The sequence below is a fragment of the Anabrus simplex genome, chromosome X (assembly GCF_040414725.1).
Source record: "Anabrus simplex isolate iqAnaSimp1 chromosome X, ASM4041472v1, whole genome shotgun sequence".
Taxonomy (NCBI): Eukaryota; Metazoa; Arthropoda; class Insecta; order Orthoptera; family Tettigoniidae; genus Anabrus; species Anabrus simplex.
Window position 1 is genome coordinate 183,144,885 of NC_090279.1, and position 20,473 is coordinate 183,165,357.

At 39.3% G+C, this 20,473-nt stretch overlaps 1 protein-coding gene across 1 annotated transcript in view; it reads left to right on the plus strand.

Annotated features, from left to right (window-relative positions):
* Nucleotides 1-2,091: 2,091 nt before the first annotated feature.
* Nucleotides 2,092-20,473, plus strand: part of LOC136885929 (farnesol dehydrogenase) — a 71,779-nt gene continuing 53,397 nt past the window's right edge. Inside the window, exon 1 of the mRNA XM_067158628.2 lies at nt 2,092-2,259. Coding sequence (XP_067014729.1) covers nt 2,128-2,259 — 132 coding nt within the window. The 5' untranslated portion in view covers nt 2,092-2,127. The remainder of the gene's footprint in view (nt 2,260-20,473) is intronic.

The window sequence follows — 20,473 nt, forward strand, 5'->3', positions numbered from 1 at the left end:
AACCGTCTGAGCCACTCAGCCCGGCCACAAAAGTATTGCTAATATTCTATAATAATTTAATGTAATAACCAAATTCTGTAAATTAAAGAACATTCGCAGAGAATTAAAAAGGAGACCCAGTTCAAATGTATTTGTTACTTGTCCTGTTTTTATCCGTAAAAGTAAAAATTAAGCAAACGTCATGGACAAAAAAAGCAAAACTTTTCTGCGAAGGTAAAACAGAGCAATATCAGAAATTATTTCTATCGTTTGGCCTGTTTTTTTCCTTACAAGTAAAAATTATGCAAGAAGTAGGAGATTAACGCGACGAGGGTTTAGACTCGAACTTTAATAATTTAATACCGTATCAAGAAAACTTTGATTCGGAGGACTGAGGAGGCTTGCAGACTGAACGCTGAAAGACGTAAGGCTGGTTTCACACCAAACACGTCCAATCACGTCAAGCCCGTCCAGTCACGTCTAGTCCGTCAACAGGAAAATCCAACACGGAAATCTCCCTTTGTTTTGGGCTACCACAGCTATATTTCATTCACACAGCCCAAGTCTCAGTCAAGTCAAGGTTATACCAGTCCCGTCAAGTGGAAGGGGAACCAAACCGGGCTTGATCTGATGCGTCCAGTCAGTCAGTCCAGTCTCATTGATTTTACAACGCGAGTCACATTCTGGTCAGTTTTGTGCATGAATCTGGAAAAGTGGATTTTTTTTTTTTTGCTACTTGCTTTACGTCGCACCGACACAGATAGGTCTTATGGCGACGATGGGACAGGAAAGGGCTAGGAGTGGGAAGGAAGCGGCTGTGGCCTTAATTAAGGTACAGCCCCAGCATTTGCCTGGTGTGAAAATGGGAAACCACAGAAAACCATTTTCAGGGCTGCCGACAGTGGGGTTCGAACCTACTATCTCCCGAATACTGGATACTGCCCGCACTTAAGCGACTGCAGCTATCGAGCTCGGAGAAAAGTGGATTTTCTTGTATGCAATTTTCTGAAATGTCTGTGCTTTGTAATTATGTTAATATCACTGTAATTATAATATTTATGTTAAAATAATAGCATTTGTATTGAACTTATTTTGTGTGGTGTAATAAATACGGTACTTATTTGCATTAAAGGTAGTATTTGTGTTAACTTACCTTAAAAAAATATTACTAGCCGAAGCTCTAGTTTTATAGCCTTTCGGTAATTAGTGTCTCTCTTTTCTCCTTCTTTAGAACCAGGTCATTAAGCTTCACAAACTTGCATACCTCATTCGGAAGAAATTATAAAATTTGAATTGATCGTTCACCAAGTCGGGAAACAGATGAGAGAAAGCACCGTAGATATCCTTTCTGAAATTAATCGGATGAACCCACAATCGCGATCTTCCTTTTTTTTCCGGCGAACTATCCGGCGCAAAACTATAAATTTAACTAGCTCACCTTCCATTTCCAAGGCAGAAGGAAAACTGAATTCTATCCACACCTTGTCCTTTCTTCTTGGGATGTGACTGGACCGGACGAGCTTGGTTTGAAACCACAGGACTTAACTAGACGGGCTTGGCCTTGACGGACCTACACGTACCCAGACGTGACTGGATTGACTTGTAAAGACTTCCTTGGTGTGAAACCAGCCTAACAGTCTATAATAAAAATACATCCCTCCATGAGCAGCGTTATGAAGGGCATCCGATCGGATCCAGTGTCAACATGTGCGACACAGTTCATACCAAAGGTTGCCCTCTACCCCACCAGGGTGTGCTAAAAGTGGCAGGACGCAGTGGAGGGAGAGGAGATATTCTCTGGTAGGCTACCAACTTTTGAGTTTCTATGGATCCTGGATGTGCCTCTTTAATTTATATCTATTTTCATTTTCTAGTTTTTTTTTTATTAGACCGAATCAGGGAAATCTATAATGAAAAATATTTTTAAAATATTCTCTCTCTCTCTCTCTCAGACGTATTATTATTTAAAGTACCTGCTTTCTTTATGGTTACTGTTAATTACTGCTTGGAATTTTAGTAGTGATTTAGTGGAAATGGATGCCTAACTGTTGGCAGCACTGTAGCCTTGATGTAATCGCTTAACTCAATTGTGAACCCTGTAGTAACTGCCGAGTCGAGTGTTTAGTCTGCTAGTGACTGTCAGAGAAAATGGAGCGTTGGTCGGGTCGTGTAGCTTTGGTGACAGGTGCTAGTGCTGGTATAGGAGCAGCTGTAGCCTACCAGTTACAAGACCACGGAGTTAATGTCGTAGCTGTGGCTCGGAGAGTGGAGAAAATAGAGGTGAGTGGGGATACATAATACTTTTAACTATGAAGTTGTTAAGTTCATCAGTTTTTTTACGGGTGTTGTCCGATTTTACTGGAACAGATCAATTTTATGTGTGTGCAATTTCATGCTGTCTCGAATGTTTTATGACGCTCTTCAGATATAGACTTGTACGCAACAGATACGTTTCTTGGAATGGTGAAGGACATATTTTTGTAAATTATAATTGGCGTATGTAGCTAAATTTTAAGTATTCAAAAGCTCACATTAAACAAAAAATACCTACCGCACATTACATTCTATAAAAAATGAGATATTGTACTTTTGTGTAGTACGTTCCGTGTTACATTGCCTTTAGCGTAAGCTATCGGCGGGGCAGTTTCTGTCCTTGGCTTAAAAATAGAATACATTAGCCGGTAATAATTACAGGCCGCAACGTGTTGTATGTACGCTTTGGAAAAGCATTCTTTCTAATTATATTAGACATGCTTGTGAAATTATGATAAAAGGCAGCTCGGGTTTAGGAAAATATATTCCACTGAACTCATCTTGTGGGATTCCAGCAAGATATAGCCGATATTTTACATATGGGGTGGGGGAGGGGGTGGGGGTCAAATGGACTATACCGTTATTGACCTATCCAAGGCTTTAGTTTTGGTAGCATAGTACATGAGACTAGGTGCAATTGTACTAGACAAGAGTGACTCATTGGGTGGCTATATTGCAGGTAATAATACAAAAACCTAGTATTTTCGCACCTCTACTCCTTCCTTGTACCCTAATGGACATATTTAACAGCATATGTCGGCGCCTACGAGTGAACCGGCGATAGCCGGCTTGTGTACCGTAACCAGAAAACATTTGTTCACCTCAAATCTTGAATCGTTTCACTTTCAGGAATGGTAACAAGAGACTTATAGTTGAACTTGCAATACTTTTCCATGGTGTTAGAATCTGCTGAGATAAAGGCAATTTCATTTTTCAAATAGTGTTACGCTGTTTTCTACGGTCTTAAATTTGCAAGTATTATGAAAATCGGACAAGAACTTCTCGAGAAAATGTAATGCATTCAAATCAAACGTGCTGCATTGCCAGCCGAGAACCGTCTTGACTCTTGTTCAATTCGCGCTGGGAATGTAACATGAGCTAATTGTTGACATGCGGAATTGCTTCACGTTCTTCTGACAGCCACGTATTCACTGTACATGATAAAATGTAGTGATCAGTTCCAACACTTCCGTTGACGGTATTCACCGTGACCATCAGTGCTTCTGTGATCAGTGCCGGCAAAACGTATTGTTCACCAACTATACTTTGTTTACACGGACGTGATTTCTCTCATCCCACCTTCCCGCTTCTGTTTTCTTGGAATACTGTTTAAGTTAGAACTGATCCTTACCTCCCGATATGAAGGGCGAATTGCTGATTGAATTAGTGAAGGCACACTGTTTTATTGTAATTTTTCTGATCCGAAATACATGGACAGTGGCTTAAAGAAGCGTGTATGGGACGAATTAGACGAAATGGAAGCGGAAGGCGGGTAGGTTCTGTAATTATATTTTATTACTTATCAGATTGAAAAAACTCAGTGGAATAGTTGATCCAAATTGAATGAAGTTAATAACATCATAAACAATGAAATAGTCCTGTATAATTTAATAATATTCTTAAAAATTGGCATTCGGAAACTTGATATATTACCATTTCAAGGTCTTCGGTAAGTCACTAAGTGACGTTATCGACAGCTTTCAGGTTTTCTTGCGTGGTACTGAACCAGCTTGTGAGCAGAAATAGTTTATCTATATATATAAAATAAGAGTTTTGTCTGTGCATTGCTCAGAATTTGAAAAGAATGGTATTTATGTATCGGTCATGTCCACAGTAACAAGGAAATGCACATTTTACTTTTCCCTAATGTCTGTCTGTCTGTACACGCATCACGAGAAAACGGCTAACGAGAATTTCATGAAAATCTAGGCTATAAATAATTTTATTCACGCTGAGTGAAATGGTAGTGTCTATCGATAAATAATACATAACTAAAATTACATAGAATTAAATTTCCGATCATTTATGTCTTATACATTTTTACCGTACCGGCTATAACAAAGATATTCATGAATTTCGATTTTTGTTGCTAAGTCCACATCAACGCTGAGCCACGAGACAATGGATGAACAGAATTTAATGAAAATCTGTATATATAGTCGGGGAAGAAGAAACTACAGTCTAAGCTATAAACAATTTTACTGACCATTTACTGACAATTTTACTTACCATTTCGGTGGTTTAGGGGTAGGCGCCTAAAATTTAATTTTTAAATACCTTTGTTATTGCTCTTATAGAAAAGTACTACATAACAAAAGTTGTAAAGAACACAATTTCCGATCATTTATGTTTTATTCACTTTTACCGTACCGACTATGATAGGAGTATAGGTGGGCCAAGCAGCGGCCGGCGTAAGGCTGCACATGACAGCTGCTCAGTGTTGGTCACGTTGATCACACTGCAATGGCGCACGAAGCGATGTTGCCGCCGTAACAGCTGATTGCACGACACGTGAGTTTTTAAAAAACACGGGAGAAATGTTTTAAATGTCATCGCGATGATACACAATACAAATGAAATAGGCCGACAAAAATCTAACTTTCAACTCACCGATTATTCATCACACAAAATGACACAAGATAAATATATTACGAAGTTCTTATTGTCGCGATGTTAGAAAATACGGAAGAAATCGGCCGACAAGGATCTTCAAATACACCAATAAATGCTAGAATAATATACTGCACCCGTCCAACTCCCGAGTCCCAGACTAGCATTTATCTCAGGGGTGTCGGTTCATTATTTAAGTCATCAAATATAAATATAACGGCATAATAGAACACGGGGATGAACGGAGCAATTTAAAATTAAAATGGGGAAGGCTCGATTGTAACTTGAATTTAAGGACTCCATGATAGGACTAGGAAGTGACTGTTAACTTTAAAAAGGGCATCATCTAACTACAATAAAAAGATTATGAGAGTGGTTTCCTTTGAAATAATTGCCAGAAGGAGCGGTTTATTACGCCATCTGACGTATGAAACTTTGATACATTTGGCAACGACATTTAAATTTCCACACATGTTACATACACAAATCACTTGCCATACCGCAAGTTGTATCAATATCTTGCTGCGTTGCTTCTGAAATAAAATGACATTTTGGAGGTATAATTTACGGATCGATTCCATTTGAATCGAACCGTTGTTCAAAGATATAGCTTCCTTCTATCGGGAGCCCGAGCATAACCCATGTTACGGTCGGCTTCCCGATTTAACTAAGATGACGTACTCCGGCTATATACATTTTTCCGAGACCGGTGCTCGGACTGGGTAATGTTTCTCGTGAAATGCGAAAACTGGATTCCACGGACAGTTCCTATCTTACGATATCCAGCTGATGCCATACCACTGAATCAGCATTTATATTTTATTGACATGTGATTTGAAATGTTGCAAAGTAGCCTCAACAGACTACTGACACAGATGAGATAACGAGAAGCAGTTGGGAAATACCGTGGCAATGGCCCCCCTCGCATCGCGAGCGAAGTAAACAAACACGCAAGTATGACTGTAACATCGTCCCATACGGAAACCGTACAAAAACGAGGTACCAAATGACTCTAATATTATCATTCTCATTATTCCACATACGAATAGAGGGATGTTGTCACCAAATAATTAACTCCACCATCATCACAATATTCATGAAATTATCATCCTTGAAATTATTATTATTATTATTATTATTATTATTATTATTATCAACGGTTCCTGGCACTGTCACGTTGGATTAATATCGTCATTATTATGCGGGATGCAAACACAAATCGTTATTACTGTTATTATTATTATATCCCTCTTGTGATTATTATTAATATTATTATTATTAATGAATAGGTGACTCAAGATATTATTATTATTATTCACGTCACTTAAGAGGTTATTATTATTAATGGACCGGTCACTTCCGCCAAAATATATACAGATATCAGTCGCAATTACAAATATTTCACTGATCAACCAACGACATCATTACTGTTATTATTATGACAATTATTATTTTTAATCTGACCGCGATTATTTAACATCGTCCTTACATTATTATTATTATTATTATTATTATTATTATCATCGGTTGCATATTATCATTTAGATTCTCGTTTAACATCTTTATCAACGCTCATTTAACTAAGGCGGTCCAATCCTTTATCTGCAATATTTATTATTATTATTATCACGACATCATGATTGTCCTCGCTCGTCATTCCAATGAATACAATATACGACCATTTATGTGGAATCTGAACTCTCATTATCCTTAGATCCGTTGTATCTCAACGAATAGCTGTGCAGTCTATTTATTTCGTACATGCTGTCACGGGTTCGAATGCTACCCGCTGCGTAACTCAGTATTTCTCTGTGACACTGCCCGTACATTTTACACTCATATCAATATCCTAAGTGTCTCTCGTACGGAATTTATTTTCCTTCCTCTCTCAATATTCCTTGATTCGTTCATTTCTCACAGAATTATCAACTGACTTATTTATTCATTTCTGACATCGTACGACCTTTTATTATCTGACTGCAGATTCTCTCACATTTTCTATCTCATTTTGACCTACGCCTTAGTTCATTTTCCACAAATAATCGTAACATCTTGAAATTATATTTACCAAAATTCGACAATCATGGTTTCGTAATATTAGTCCTACGTTTTCCGGCTAATGAATCGCAACTTTAAGACACGACATTTATACGTAAAAATATATTGGACCGTAATTTAAACCACACGTTCATAACATGTACGGATTATTAGCACCGATCTACATTTCAATATTATTAATTGATCAAATTAAATTACCACGCACTTTAATTCCGAATTAAAAAAACGACATCCCGTCATTAAATGATTCCCGATAAACTCAACACCTGATCACATAAATTTATTATTACGCACTGCTCACTAAATATTCCAATATCACATGAATTATTATTATATCCAAATTATATTTAAAAAAATATCTTCATAAAAAACGTAGTTATATTATTTATTTATTATTATTATTATTAATAAAAAATAAATTTCGCCTGTAATACGGTAGTCCACTCGTAATATGTTTAACGCATAACCCCTTTTACAAACTCGATTTATTCTGGCACTAATCACTCCAGATATGATTTACTTGGAAATTATTATGTTAATCGCATCTCACAAATTTAACAACTTCACTTTGAAAATATGACCATATTAATTACAACAAAACACAACTGGTATGGCGAAGCTGGATTTTCCTTCCATGTCATTACATAGCTCGTTAAAATGACAAAACAGAAAAACACATATCGGGTCTTATTTAACTATCATAACCAAAATCAAATGTAAAGAAACTTATTGACTACAAAGAAATATGAATGCATGCATGACTTAACGTACTACCCTATATATACAAATTTACATCTCCAACAAACTGAATACATAAAAGACCCGATTATTTACACTATTATTATTTACTACTGTCCGTGCTACAAATTTAGGATGGGGTCGTTAAGCGACCCATCTTGTTACAGACGGTAACCAAGTATAATCAAATTATTCCCATTTTCCCCATCACGATAACATTTCCCAAATATTATTTTCAATTTAGTACTCATCTTAGTTATCGGTATTCCATTACAGCTTTGCAGATGAGAGGCTCCTCCGGCCCCTCTCTGCGTTTTACTCCTCCATTCTTGATGGCGTAGTTCCACAAAAGATTTCCTGGCACATTACCATTTTACACTCGTATCTTAATTTCCACAAACCTTCACCATTTACAACGTTAACACTGAATACTTTAACTTTTATACAACAAATTACTATCCTAGACCCAAGAATTTAATATTTACACTATTTAATCTTCGTCCAACTACCGCACAATGGACCTGGACACGTACGACGAGGTGTCAACTTTTACGCCCGTCGCGATACGCTTGTTTCGTACGGCACTCTTGACATGTTCATGACATCGGTTCGATATAGCAAAGTACAGGCTACTACTTCCTTAAAGTACTGTTCGTCACACAGTCTATCGTGTACGTACTTATTTGATATAATTTATACTACTCCCTTGCAGTGCAATTACTTTAAATCACTGATATTTATAAATGACAAACACTGTCCTACGTTAACTATTTCTAGTTCATGTTGCTTGAGCGCGATCACATTTTACGAACACTGGCGGATGCTCGCGCCACTAAATGACTGTACGTCCGTAGAATTCTAAGTTAGCGGCGACCAACAGTTCAACTCCCGATATTTAATTCAAGTGTACCGCGACCGTCAATTCAGCTCCCGATATTCACTTCAAGTGTCCTGCGACCGTCAATTCAGCTCCCGATATTCACTTCAAGTGTGCTGGCGAGGATCCCTTGCCCCGTATATATGGATGAAGCCTTTTTCCCGCGGATTCATTGACGTCATACCCCTGAGGGAGGGGGTGGATTTTTAATATCGGTACTTGCACTCCGAATTGGAAGTTAAAATTTACATGAAATTAATCCACTCCGCTAGCATATCTGCTGGATTAAATATGAACTCCTGGTGATCACAGATTTAGGAGATACGGGTGGATTTAGCTCCTCACATTTCGCGCCTTCGTAAGCGTCCCTTACAACGTGGTCTTCTTTCAGCCAATGACATTCAAGCTGTCTGGTTTCCAAGAAATCCAGCCTTCAATTTATTTAATTTGCCAATAATTATTGATTATTTTTCCATGCGTGACATCTAATAAATTCATTACATCCATCCGTGTACTCACAATAATTTATTACTGAATACTTTTGTAGTTACGAAAATATCTCATCCATCATTCCTTAAGATGGTATCCCTGAGCCTTCCATTAAATTTTTACGATTGGCCGGCAAGCGGTCACGTGATTTAACTCTCCACCTGCTCGAACTTAGGCCAGCGAACGTACACGCAGCCGCTGTAATTTTCCACGAGCTCCCGGAATTTCCGTCCTGCCAAAAATATCCCAAGGTATTACTCATGTGGTGAGTTTCCTTTGTATGACTCTCCCCCTTCTCTTTCTGACCAAGACTTATTTGTGAACTCTGTATTTCCTTGTTCGGCAACTAATGATATTCCCTGCTGTGAAGTAGCTAAAAGTTGTCGTGTCGAGCTAATCCGTCAGGCTCCAGTCTGTCGTCCTTCCTTCGCTCTGATTTCGACATTACATAAACGAAATATTTTCAACTACACTCCTGTATTCCAATAAATGTACCATATATTATATTATCAATCAAATCATGACTGACTATGGGCCTAAGTCACTCGGGTTCAATACACCGGTTCAAACACAAAAGGTTTCAAGTAAAATCTGTAAAATTTACGAAAATTCAGAAACCTTATTTTCATACCCGATTCACAAAGGTGGAGGCCCGATACCCTCCAGATCACTGCCATCACTACCGTCGCCTTCGTTGTCATTGTCTTAGTCGTCTAGGCAGATCATAAACTCCTGAGTCACTGATGATGCCATGTATTGCCATTGCAGAGTTAATGAATGCTGCGACATGGCTAATTTTCTTCCTCCACAGAGCCGCATCCATTCGAGCAATATTCTCCCGGAACAGTCCTTCCACTTCAGTAATTGTGAAGGACTTGTTATTAGTGCGTACGTAATGTTTTACTTCACCCCATACCGTACCGTTACGAACTCAATGAGGTTGAAGTGACAGTGGTACGGCGGAACTTAATAACCTCGTGCCTTGTTCTTTCACTACCTCGTCTTTTTTTGCTTTACGTCGCACCGACACAGATAGGTCTTATGGCGACGATGGGGCAGGAAAGGCCTAGGAATGGGAAGGAAGCGGCCGTGGCTTTAATTATGGTACAGCCCCAGCATTTGCCTGGTGTGAAAATGGGAAACCACGGAAAACCATCTTCAGGGCTGCCGACAGTGCCACTACCCACTATCCACTATCTCCCGGATGCGAGCTCACAGCTGCGCGCCCCTAAGCGCACGGCCAACTCGCCCGTTGTCGACTAATTTAGTCGTACACATATGCGCTAGGATATTATTCTTTACGGAAGCCATTCCACTAACAATTCTTTACGGGTGCTCGAAGTAGGGATCTTGTCCATTATTACGGAGTGGTAAGGTGCATTGTCCATAACAATGACTGAAGGGACTTTGAACTGTAATAATCGTACTCGTCTTCGTATTGCATCGGCCTGTTACAGGAGATAGCTTAATTCGTTTCTTTCCCGGAGTGCTGTGAAACAAGTCCCTACTATCAGCCCCGTTTCCGCTACGGCTATGTTCCCCAGTCCCCTTTTCCTTCTGTTATTGGAGGCTAACACCTGTCTGAATAGCAGTACGCTTTGAAAGTCCTAATGTTTGAGATATGCGATCCACAACATGATCTGCAGGAACAGAGACGGCTATACAAGCGTACGAATTTCCTCTCCCTCTCGTAAAACTCAAGAGTTCTCCGCACTAATTCTAACGCCTGACTATTAACCCTAGAATCATAAACTTTCGTCTCTCAGACTACGCACCCCTGTAGTTTCCACAGTAATTTCCAGATGCTAATGAACTGTGCCTTCCCCCTCCATCTATTCTTCCCCGGCTATCAACAATCAGTGCTGACCTTGGGTTTCAAGCATAAAGGTCCAGTTGTTTGTTCACTGCGATATCACCGTCGTCTGATAGACGAAAGTTTATGATTTGTGAAAGTATTCGTGATTTGTACATAACTGTACATAGTGTGAATATCAGGTTTATTACAGTAATGTTTTTTGTACGTAATACGTAAGCTTAATAGGATACTGAAATGGAAAAATCTAGCGCACGATAATGAATTGATAACGGCAGTGTTTTCTGCATTAGGCAGAGAATCACTCTCTTCAGGAGACATTAGTGGTAATGTATTTCGTGAATGAAATTACCCGGCCAATACATGCATCAAAGAGAAATATTATGACGACAATTGGTTCACCTCAATTCGTCTGGTTGATTCTCTGCATTCCGACCATAACCTGACAATCATTGGAACAGTGAGAAAAGACAAGCCACAGATACCACCAGAGATGAAAACAGTCAAGGGAAGAAAGCTTGGGTCTCCATGTTTTGTTATGATTGTATAAAAACAATGGTATCCTATAAAGGAAAACCAAACAAGAATGTAATCCTCCTTTCTACATGCCATGAAGTAGGAACAATAGCAGCCAGTCGGAAAAGGATATGGCAGAAGACTACAATGGGACTAAAGGTGCTGTGGACACTTTCAATGAAATGTCAACATTGATGTCCTCTTCAAGGAAAACGAGATGGCCAATGTGTATCTTTTATAGTATGATTAATACATCACTTGCCAATAGATACAATATTTATATGCATAAGATGGTTCAAAAAGGCCAAAAGCCACTTTCAAGGCGAGAGTTTTCAAAGGATATATCCTAAATGCTAATGGCTCCAAAGCTGCAAGAGAGACTTCAGACACCAACTTCGTGGCGCAGCCTGAAGAGGACCATTGCTGAAATTGTTGGAAAAGATGGCATTCCTGAAGAGCCTCAATCGGGTACTGCTGAAGGAAGAAACGTTTGTGCGTTTTGTCCATCAAAGAAAAGAATAACCCGATTCCTTTGTAAGAGATGCCGAAGCACGTTTGTCTTGATCACCAGGCAAAACAGTGCATTGGATTGCACTGAAGAAAAACTGACCAGAGTGTATTGTCATCAGTACGTGCTGGTAGTTTTAAGTTTAATATTCTCTATTTTGTGTAAAATGTTGGGTTTATGCTTATTAAACTGTTTTTCTTTTTGGTAGTCTGACAGACGAAAGTTTATGATTCGTGTTACACTGGAGGGACTTTATGATTCTGGGGTTAAGGGACACTTCGCGCTTCATGACTATGTTGTCATTTCCGAGACATCGCACTGCATTCGTTAAAATAAAATTTAACAATTCTCACAATCAAAACAAAACTTCCATAAACGCGCGAAACACATCTGACCACGTGCTAGCGGCGACAGACAAAACGGCAACACTACAAATACGGTAGTCAAGCTGCTTATAGAAGACACCACTTTACTACCCATAATGCCAACAACAATCAACTGAAAATGGTTCGTATTTATTATGTGGCTCGCTTAAACATTATATTTTTAAAATGCTCATATTTGTGTAAGCAAATAAAATATTATAAGCATTATACGGAATTAAATATGAATTAACATGAAAAAAATGCGTAACTCTATCAGACATTTAAAAAAGTAGTAGATTGGTGATTCTGATTGACGGGTGACGTTCTTCATTTCATTTTTGTAGTGGTGCCAAAATGACTTAAAACTGCCAAGTGCAACCTTGTGCCGGCCCCAGAGCCATCTACAGTTAAAGCCGGAAGGTTCGCTTGGCAACGCTGTAGGTATCTGTCAAGCGGAGGCCGAGAGAAAAGGGGGCGTGTCTGACTTTGAATTGACTTCAATGATATTCAAATATCAACATGATGGTTATGAAAAATATACACACTGGGAGAAATGACACTAAGAAACGCACACATCAAGAAATGCACTCAGTAAAGTTAGAAATACACATTTTACATGCATAAAAACAAAACCCTTTAAAGAACAGTACTCACAAGCTCAATATTTATGGAGTGTTGACAGCTTCCTTCGTTTACTGATTTTATCATCACTGCTGGCATAACTCTTGTTCTTAATCTGCTTTCTATAATTTTTCAACATGACGTTGCAAAATGTGGACAATAAAGTCTATTAGACTATTATTGTCATGCCCACAGTTACCCTGTTCAAACCAGAACTGTTGATTTTAATCTCTCCCTAAAGCAGCTCTGGATAGAGAGAAGAGAACTTCTTTGTGATTTCCACAATCCAGGTAGTCTTCCTTGTAGTCTTCAGACACCAACAAGGTAAACATTCCTGTCACTGTTACAGACACACACAACACAATCTGATGGCACCACTAACCCACCTCTCTGAAGTTCTTCAAAATAGGGGTCATCTGTTTCATTGCACTGCAGGAGACCTAAACATGTCACAGCTTATCCTTTTGGATATTGCCCTTACTGCATACCCAGAAATGTATACCTAGATGAGTGCAAGCCCAGAACACTCTTAATCCTAATTTTCTTCTCACTTTCTATAACTTGCAGTGCAGTAACATTGTAGTTGCAACCACTAAGCTGTCTGTACTGACCAAACCTTCTTTCCAGATTGTCACTCTGAAACTTCCCTAACAGTAAATAATTTGGTTTCACAGTTTCAAATGAAAATTGGATAATTTTTAACAGGACAGTTGTGGTATGTACCAAAGCTCTTGAAGTGCCAGTTGTTAAGTGACCATGAACCAAATTTAAATCATCCCAACTGCTTACCCACTCACAGAAATGTTGAAATTGAATGCAGTCATCATCTAGTTCAGTAAAAGGCATTTGATTGTGGTCCCTCTTGCAAATTCCTTTAGTTACACTTTTGACGTTTACAATACGCCACCACTTACTAATAATTTCTAAAAAAATTGCAGTGGCATTAGAATCTAGTTGACTGGTTTTTAAAGCAGCTATGGTGGTGTCATGGAACAGATTATCAACAAGTAACACTTTCTGCCTATCAAGATTGTTGGGATACACCGTTTTATAATTAAGTTTAAAAGCTGTAGCAATCAGGTTGGATGCATGACTGTGGTACACATAAAGGTTCCTTAAATCATTAAAGCACGCCTTACGGATAATCTGATGTACTTCAAAATCAGGGAAAATAAAAGTTTTGTCTCTGTCTTTCTGATTCAGCCAGTTATTCCTGATGTTCTTAAATATATGTAAATTCTTGTGTTAGGGATTTGGTACACAATATGGACTTTCACTTCCTAACAATGAACACATACTGCAAAACATATTCTTATTTATCCTATTGTTGTCACATATTATGCACATAACAATTAGTCCTGTATTCTGAACAAGTGTCAGAGCATTCATTGTCAGGTTAAATAAAATATCTCCGGACTGTGCTTTCACTGGGGTGAGAGAGATGACTTCCTTAAAGGATCCAAATGCAGAATGCACCATTAAAGCTTGCATTGTTCTTGCTTCTTGTAAAGGGCTATTCTTGGCTTGACCAATGAGTACTCCGTTCTTGTACTCAAGAGAGGGATTCACATAAATTTCATCAAGACTTAAAACTACATATTTTTCAATGTCTGATAAATTCCTTGTCACTCGGTAAAGAAAGTTTCTGTTTTCCTTTTCCGAATTAGGTGACACTTGTAAATTTGCTGCTAATTTTTCAAGGTACTTAGGGTGTGGTAGTATCAGTGTACCACTCTCACGCAAAGAACAATAAGCAGCATGAGACTGACAGTTCAACATAAAGGCAAGAATCAATGTACTTTTTGAGTAACTCTTTTTCCTTTTAGTACAAAGTTCGAATTGTTCCCTTAAGAAAACAAGGTTAGATGAGAAGTCTGCTTTCACTGCTAACCTCACAAAACTCTATGAGCTTGTCAAGCATTTTAAGTACAGAGCACTACTAGCAGCGGCTCCTGTATAATTTAATAAATATTCATTTAGCTGAGACCACTTGGAGATTTTACCATCAGCTAAACATTTAATTTCTTTGACTGACATCTGATAACTATTAACATATACAGTCACATGCATATCCTGGTGAATGTTTAGTTAATTACTTACGTTTGGCAAATCATCCAGATTTAATATGTATATGCAAAGAAATTCATTACAGATACTGATCTGCCATACTGACATGTCAATTTTGGTATGAAGAAGGGATCTTAAATGATTAGTCAGCTATTAAGTCATCTTGAAGCTTTGATTCCTCCAAATCTGTTTTCCTCTTGTTTTCCCTACTCTTAATTTCCAGTCTCCTATCTTCAGGATCTTTTCTTTTTACACTCTTTGATGACAAATATTTGGGCAAATGTGGGAAAATAGTTGGACATGCATTAGGAAGAAGTTCATTAGGTTTAGGTGGTTGTACAGTTATATTGCCTTTACTATCACAAAACTTTTCCCCTTTTGAAAAACTATCATCTGTGAAATGTTTTATACACACGACTGAATCCTTCCCAGGTTCCCAATTAGGCCCTATCCCGCTTAACTTGACGAATCCATTTTTGTTTTAATTCCTCATCACAAGGAAACCTAAATGAGATAACATAACCATCCCTTTTGATGTCATAGTTGCTACGACACATAGGAACACAACATTTTCTGGGCATCTGCAAATACACGAAACGTGTTATTAATAACCCAAATTCGGGCATGCCTTCACGTATTTCGATAATAGGTTCTACGTATGTCACTCAGTCACCTACCTTGTTACATATACTCGAACATATCCATGAAAAATACAAATAAACACAACACGAAGTTCACTACACATCAACATACACAGATAGCTCCCGCGCTTTCGCCTCCGCTGGACGTTGCCAAACTTACAAGATTCCGGCTTGTAAAATGTAGACGGCTCTGGCCGGCCCGCCTATAGCATTTCAAAGTCGGAAGAAAACTAAATGTGAAGGTCTACAATATCGAAAGCGCATAACATTGGTTAACAATAACATTACATTGACCATTGTTTGTTGTGATGTTCTTTGCCTCTTATGGTGCCCTCAACTCCGATAGATGGGATTACTGTTGCGTGGGGGGGGGGGGGGGGATAGCTGGGGAGTTAGAAAACTTTTTTTTCTGTAGCATGCCATTCCTCTGGTTCATACATTGTCTGATACTGCTGGTACGTAACACACTGGTTCATCACAGTATTCCAGCTATTCGATCCCTACTCTGACGCGATGTTTTGAATGAGCAGTGTGCACATTTGGCAGAGGTTCACTTAATAACAGTAGTATGACCTGGTCTAGAATTACAATTTCGGCCCATTCCAAATTATAGCACACAATTCACTATATAATTCAAAATTCAACCCTGAAAAGAGCCGTTTCTTAAGAAAAGCGCCTTCCTCTTCACTTTTATTAAATTCGACATTCATTTTATTCCAAATTAGCAGTGAAGAGGGGTTTTCTCCTCTGGCTTGAAAAATTTGCCTCCAAGTCAAATACATTTTTTCCGCCGCCAGTGTAGTGAAGTTAGATTTTTAGAACTCAACGGGTACTCCTAGGAAACAGATTAGTAAAAGGGCCTCTCCAATATCCCCCCCCCCCCCCCAGCCGAAAAAAAAGACGAAGAGTGTTCACGGATCATGACTGTCTGCACCTTGGTCATACCAACTCTGGAACTTTGGATTGTTATATCGGCAGCGTAGTGCTGTTCGTTAAAAGTAAGAACATGCGTGGTTTTTCATTCGATCGAGTATTTCATATTGCTTTTAATCGCGCCATTCCTACTGACGTCATTGTAATGACCTATGTTCACCCACACGAAATTACTATTACTGTAATATGCCTTCTCTATATCTACGAAACATAACTGTATATTTATAGCATTTTTCAATTACCTGGTGCGTACTAAAAATCTGACCCCGACAGCCCCTCTGTGGTTTGAAACCCCACTGGTTTTCACTTCTAGAAGGGGAAAAAAAGCTCTACAAAAGTACGGGGAATTGGAATTGCGGCATGTCAGATAGGCTACGTCCAAATTGCAATTCCAATCCAGAAATACATTCAAAGTAATTGCGTTATAATAATTGTACAAATCGGGCCTATGCTGACGACTTGTCCTTAATAGCATATTGTGCCGAAAGCCTGCAGTGTAATATCTTGGAACTTGCAAATAGGTGCAATGAGTATGGTATGAAAATTAGCCTTTCGAAGTCTAAATTGATGTCGGTATGTAAGAAATCTGAGAATGAAATGTCAGATTGGTGATACAAAGCTGGAACAGGTAGATAATTTAAAGTATTTGGGACTTGTGTTCTTCCAGGATGGTAATTTGAGATTGAATCAAGGTGCAGTAAACCTAATGCAGTGAGCTCGCAGTTGTGATCGGCAGTATTCTGTAAGAAGGACGTCAGCTCCTAAACGAAACTCTTTACATCAGTCTGTTTCCAAACCAACTTTGCTTTACGGGAGTAAAAGCTGGGTGGACTCAGGATAGATTCATAAGTTAGAAGTAACAGGCATGAAAGTAGCGAGAATGATTGCTGGTACAAACATGTGGGAACAATGGCAGGAGGGTACTCGGAATGAGGAGATAAAGGCTAAGTTAAGAAAGAACTCTATGGATGAAACTGTATGCATAAACCGGCTTCGGTGTTGGGTCATGTGAGGCGAATGAAGGATAGGTTACCTAGGAGAATGGATTATTTTATAGAGGGTAAGAGAAGTAGAGGGAGACCAAGACGACGATGTTTGGACTCCGTTTCTTACGATTTCAAGATAAGAGATATAGAACTAAATGAGGCCACAGCACTAGTTGCAAATAGAGGATTGTGGCGACGTTTAGTAAATTCAGGGGCTTACAGAATGAACGCTGAAAAGCATAATGGTCTATAATGTATGTACAAAATCTATGTAAAGTGAACCGTAGTAGTTTGCGTAGTCACCGTAGACTGTATTAAAACGTAGGGAGAGGCATAGACAATTGCATTCGTTTAATATTCGATGTGTATTAACGAAATGACTTTGAGTCGCAGAAACCAAACCAAACTCCATGGAGCAACGGTCCCGCAGGGCCATGGCCTACCAAACAACCGCTGCTGAGCCTGAAGGCCTGCAGATTGAGGTGTCGTGTGGTCAGCGCGACGAATTCTTTCGACCGTTATTCTTGGCTTTCTAGACCGGGGTCGTCAGATAGCTCCTCAGTTATAATCACGTAGGCTGAGTGGACCTTGAGCCAGCTCTCAGATCCAGGTAATAATCGAACCCGGGGCCTCCGAGTAAGAGACAGGCACGCTACCCCTCCACCGCGGGGTGGGCCCTTGAGTCTATACAAAGTTTTATTCATTCTGTAGTAACTTTCTTGTGATAAACTGCACAATGACACCTGAGCTTTCTTGGACAGCGCTGCACAAAAAGAGATGTCTTGGTCGCAGACTCACACAACCTCAGAAATATAGTCGGAGTGAAAGATGTGACTCATCGAACTGCAATCACCATCACCGGAACTGGCAGGAACACAATACATTCTTATCAGTACGTCGTGACTCATACCTACCCTACACGACCTGGTACTGCTGAGTAATATTCAAAATATGCGCCATTATGAAATACCGATACATTTGGAATACTGATTTGCACACAAACGATTGAAGGTTAATGCCCGGTTTCTGGAACGTGAGATATCGAACCTATAGCGGTATCGAATGGTTAACTTGTGTTTTGGCGTTGCACGAACCGAACGTAAGATACATCTATCGGTTCGACAAATCGCTTGCTAACTTAGAGGGCCCTGAGCAGGAGATATCTATTTGTTAACTTGCTGGGCGTGTGCGCAGTACTTCAGTATCAGCAGCTAACATTGCGTTTGTTAAAATTTTCTATGGCTTTCTCATCTTCTTCCGTCGGCCTAATGTTCAAATGAACTATACAGTAGTGAAAATGAATTCAAAGACAGACTGAGGCTAAACAAATATACTGTCGTAGGTATGGTAGAGGTTACAGGCGACAATTTGCGTCCTGTGACAAATAATTTTCCATTGTCCCCTGTTGATCAATTATTAATTACGATAACCTTTAAGATTCAGTACTACTGCGTCTTGACATATTTGTATCTGTGACTGCATTCGTGTCCATAAAAGCACTGGTACCAGTAACTGAGTATAACAGATAATTACACATTTATCGTAGTAGGCCTACTGCAGGCCTTCTTGCATTGGCAGTGAGCATATACTTTTATCGTGGGATTGTTTTTAATTAACGATATTACATTACAAGGAACTAACAGGTTATATAATTATGTTAATTACGCGATGTATGTCGTTATACTTTGATCAAACAATGTTCATATTTTGTAATAACAGGGAAGAGATACGGTGTACTTACAAGGCTCAGTGCAAACTGGATTGCGCGTGACATGTGCATATTTCATTAGAAATCCTCAAACAATATAAAATTCTTCTGACAGTCCTTAATCACCTCGAAACTGGCACCCACTTCTGTAAGAACTAGTCGAATATCCATTTCTTCCTGCATGGCAAAGAGGGGATAATAGGAGCTGCACAGAAAGCTCAAATGCGATGCATTACTTGTGCGCATGCGCCTGACAATCTAGGGAACACACCTAATGCACAAAAACAAAGCAGTACGAGGGGTGGCATGTAGTGTGTATTTATGAAACTTGATCAACGAGCCAATAGTTGACAGTTCGATAAGTTAGCTGCTGTTCCGCTGTGCAACGCAGCGAAGATTTATCGAGTCGACAGCTGTAACAAAGCAATAGTTATCGGAAAGATATCTCATCTTTCCAGAAACCGGGCATAAAAGTAGTACACCACTGAATTGTCCAACACAGCTCAACTGGTTAGCATGCTGGCTGGTGTTTGGTCCAGGGTCGATTCCCGGCCGGGTCGGGTATTTTCACCTTCATTGGTTAACTACTCTAGCTCGTGGACTGGGTCGGTGTGCCTTCCTCAACATTAGCCATTGTTATGCTCAGCTGCTGGCATCCATTGGTGAAAGTGAGGTCCTCTTCTTCCACAGCTCCAGCCTTGCGTTCCCTGGTGAGATAAGCGCCTCATATGTCTTCAAGGAAGCTCTTCCGGGATCTCAGCCGTTGCTGAGGAGGGCTATGTCCATGCAGCGGGTGAGCTGTGTTCTGTTCCACCTTAATCCACTTTGTTGGCAGCTACTTCTCTAGGTATAACACGGGGTGGCGCTATTCCAACTATAAGATCATTCCATGTAAAGAAAACAGTGTTGCTGTTATGACAAAGGACAAAAATGGTTGCAATTTCGAACGGGTATGCTAAACAGCATCACGGAAAGACGGCGGTACGTAAATTTGTGAAACTCAGTATTTTAAGCTCAAGATAAGTACACACTGATATAACGACTAAAGAACATAAGCATCACATAAATAGAAGACTTTTTTTTACAACAGCGATAAGCTGCCAGGATTTAGAGTAACGGATTATGCTTTACACGTAACAGAGCGACACAGAAAGAAAATGAAGGAAGGCAACAAAGTGAAGGCTGTTGCCGCAATGTGCTTCCTCCCTGCGAATGTATTTATTAACTAGGAAATCTTACGTAGTTATTTTA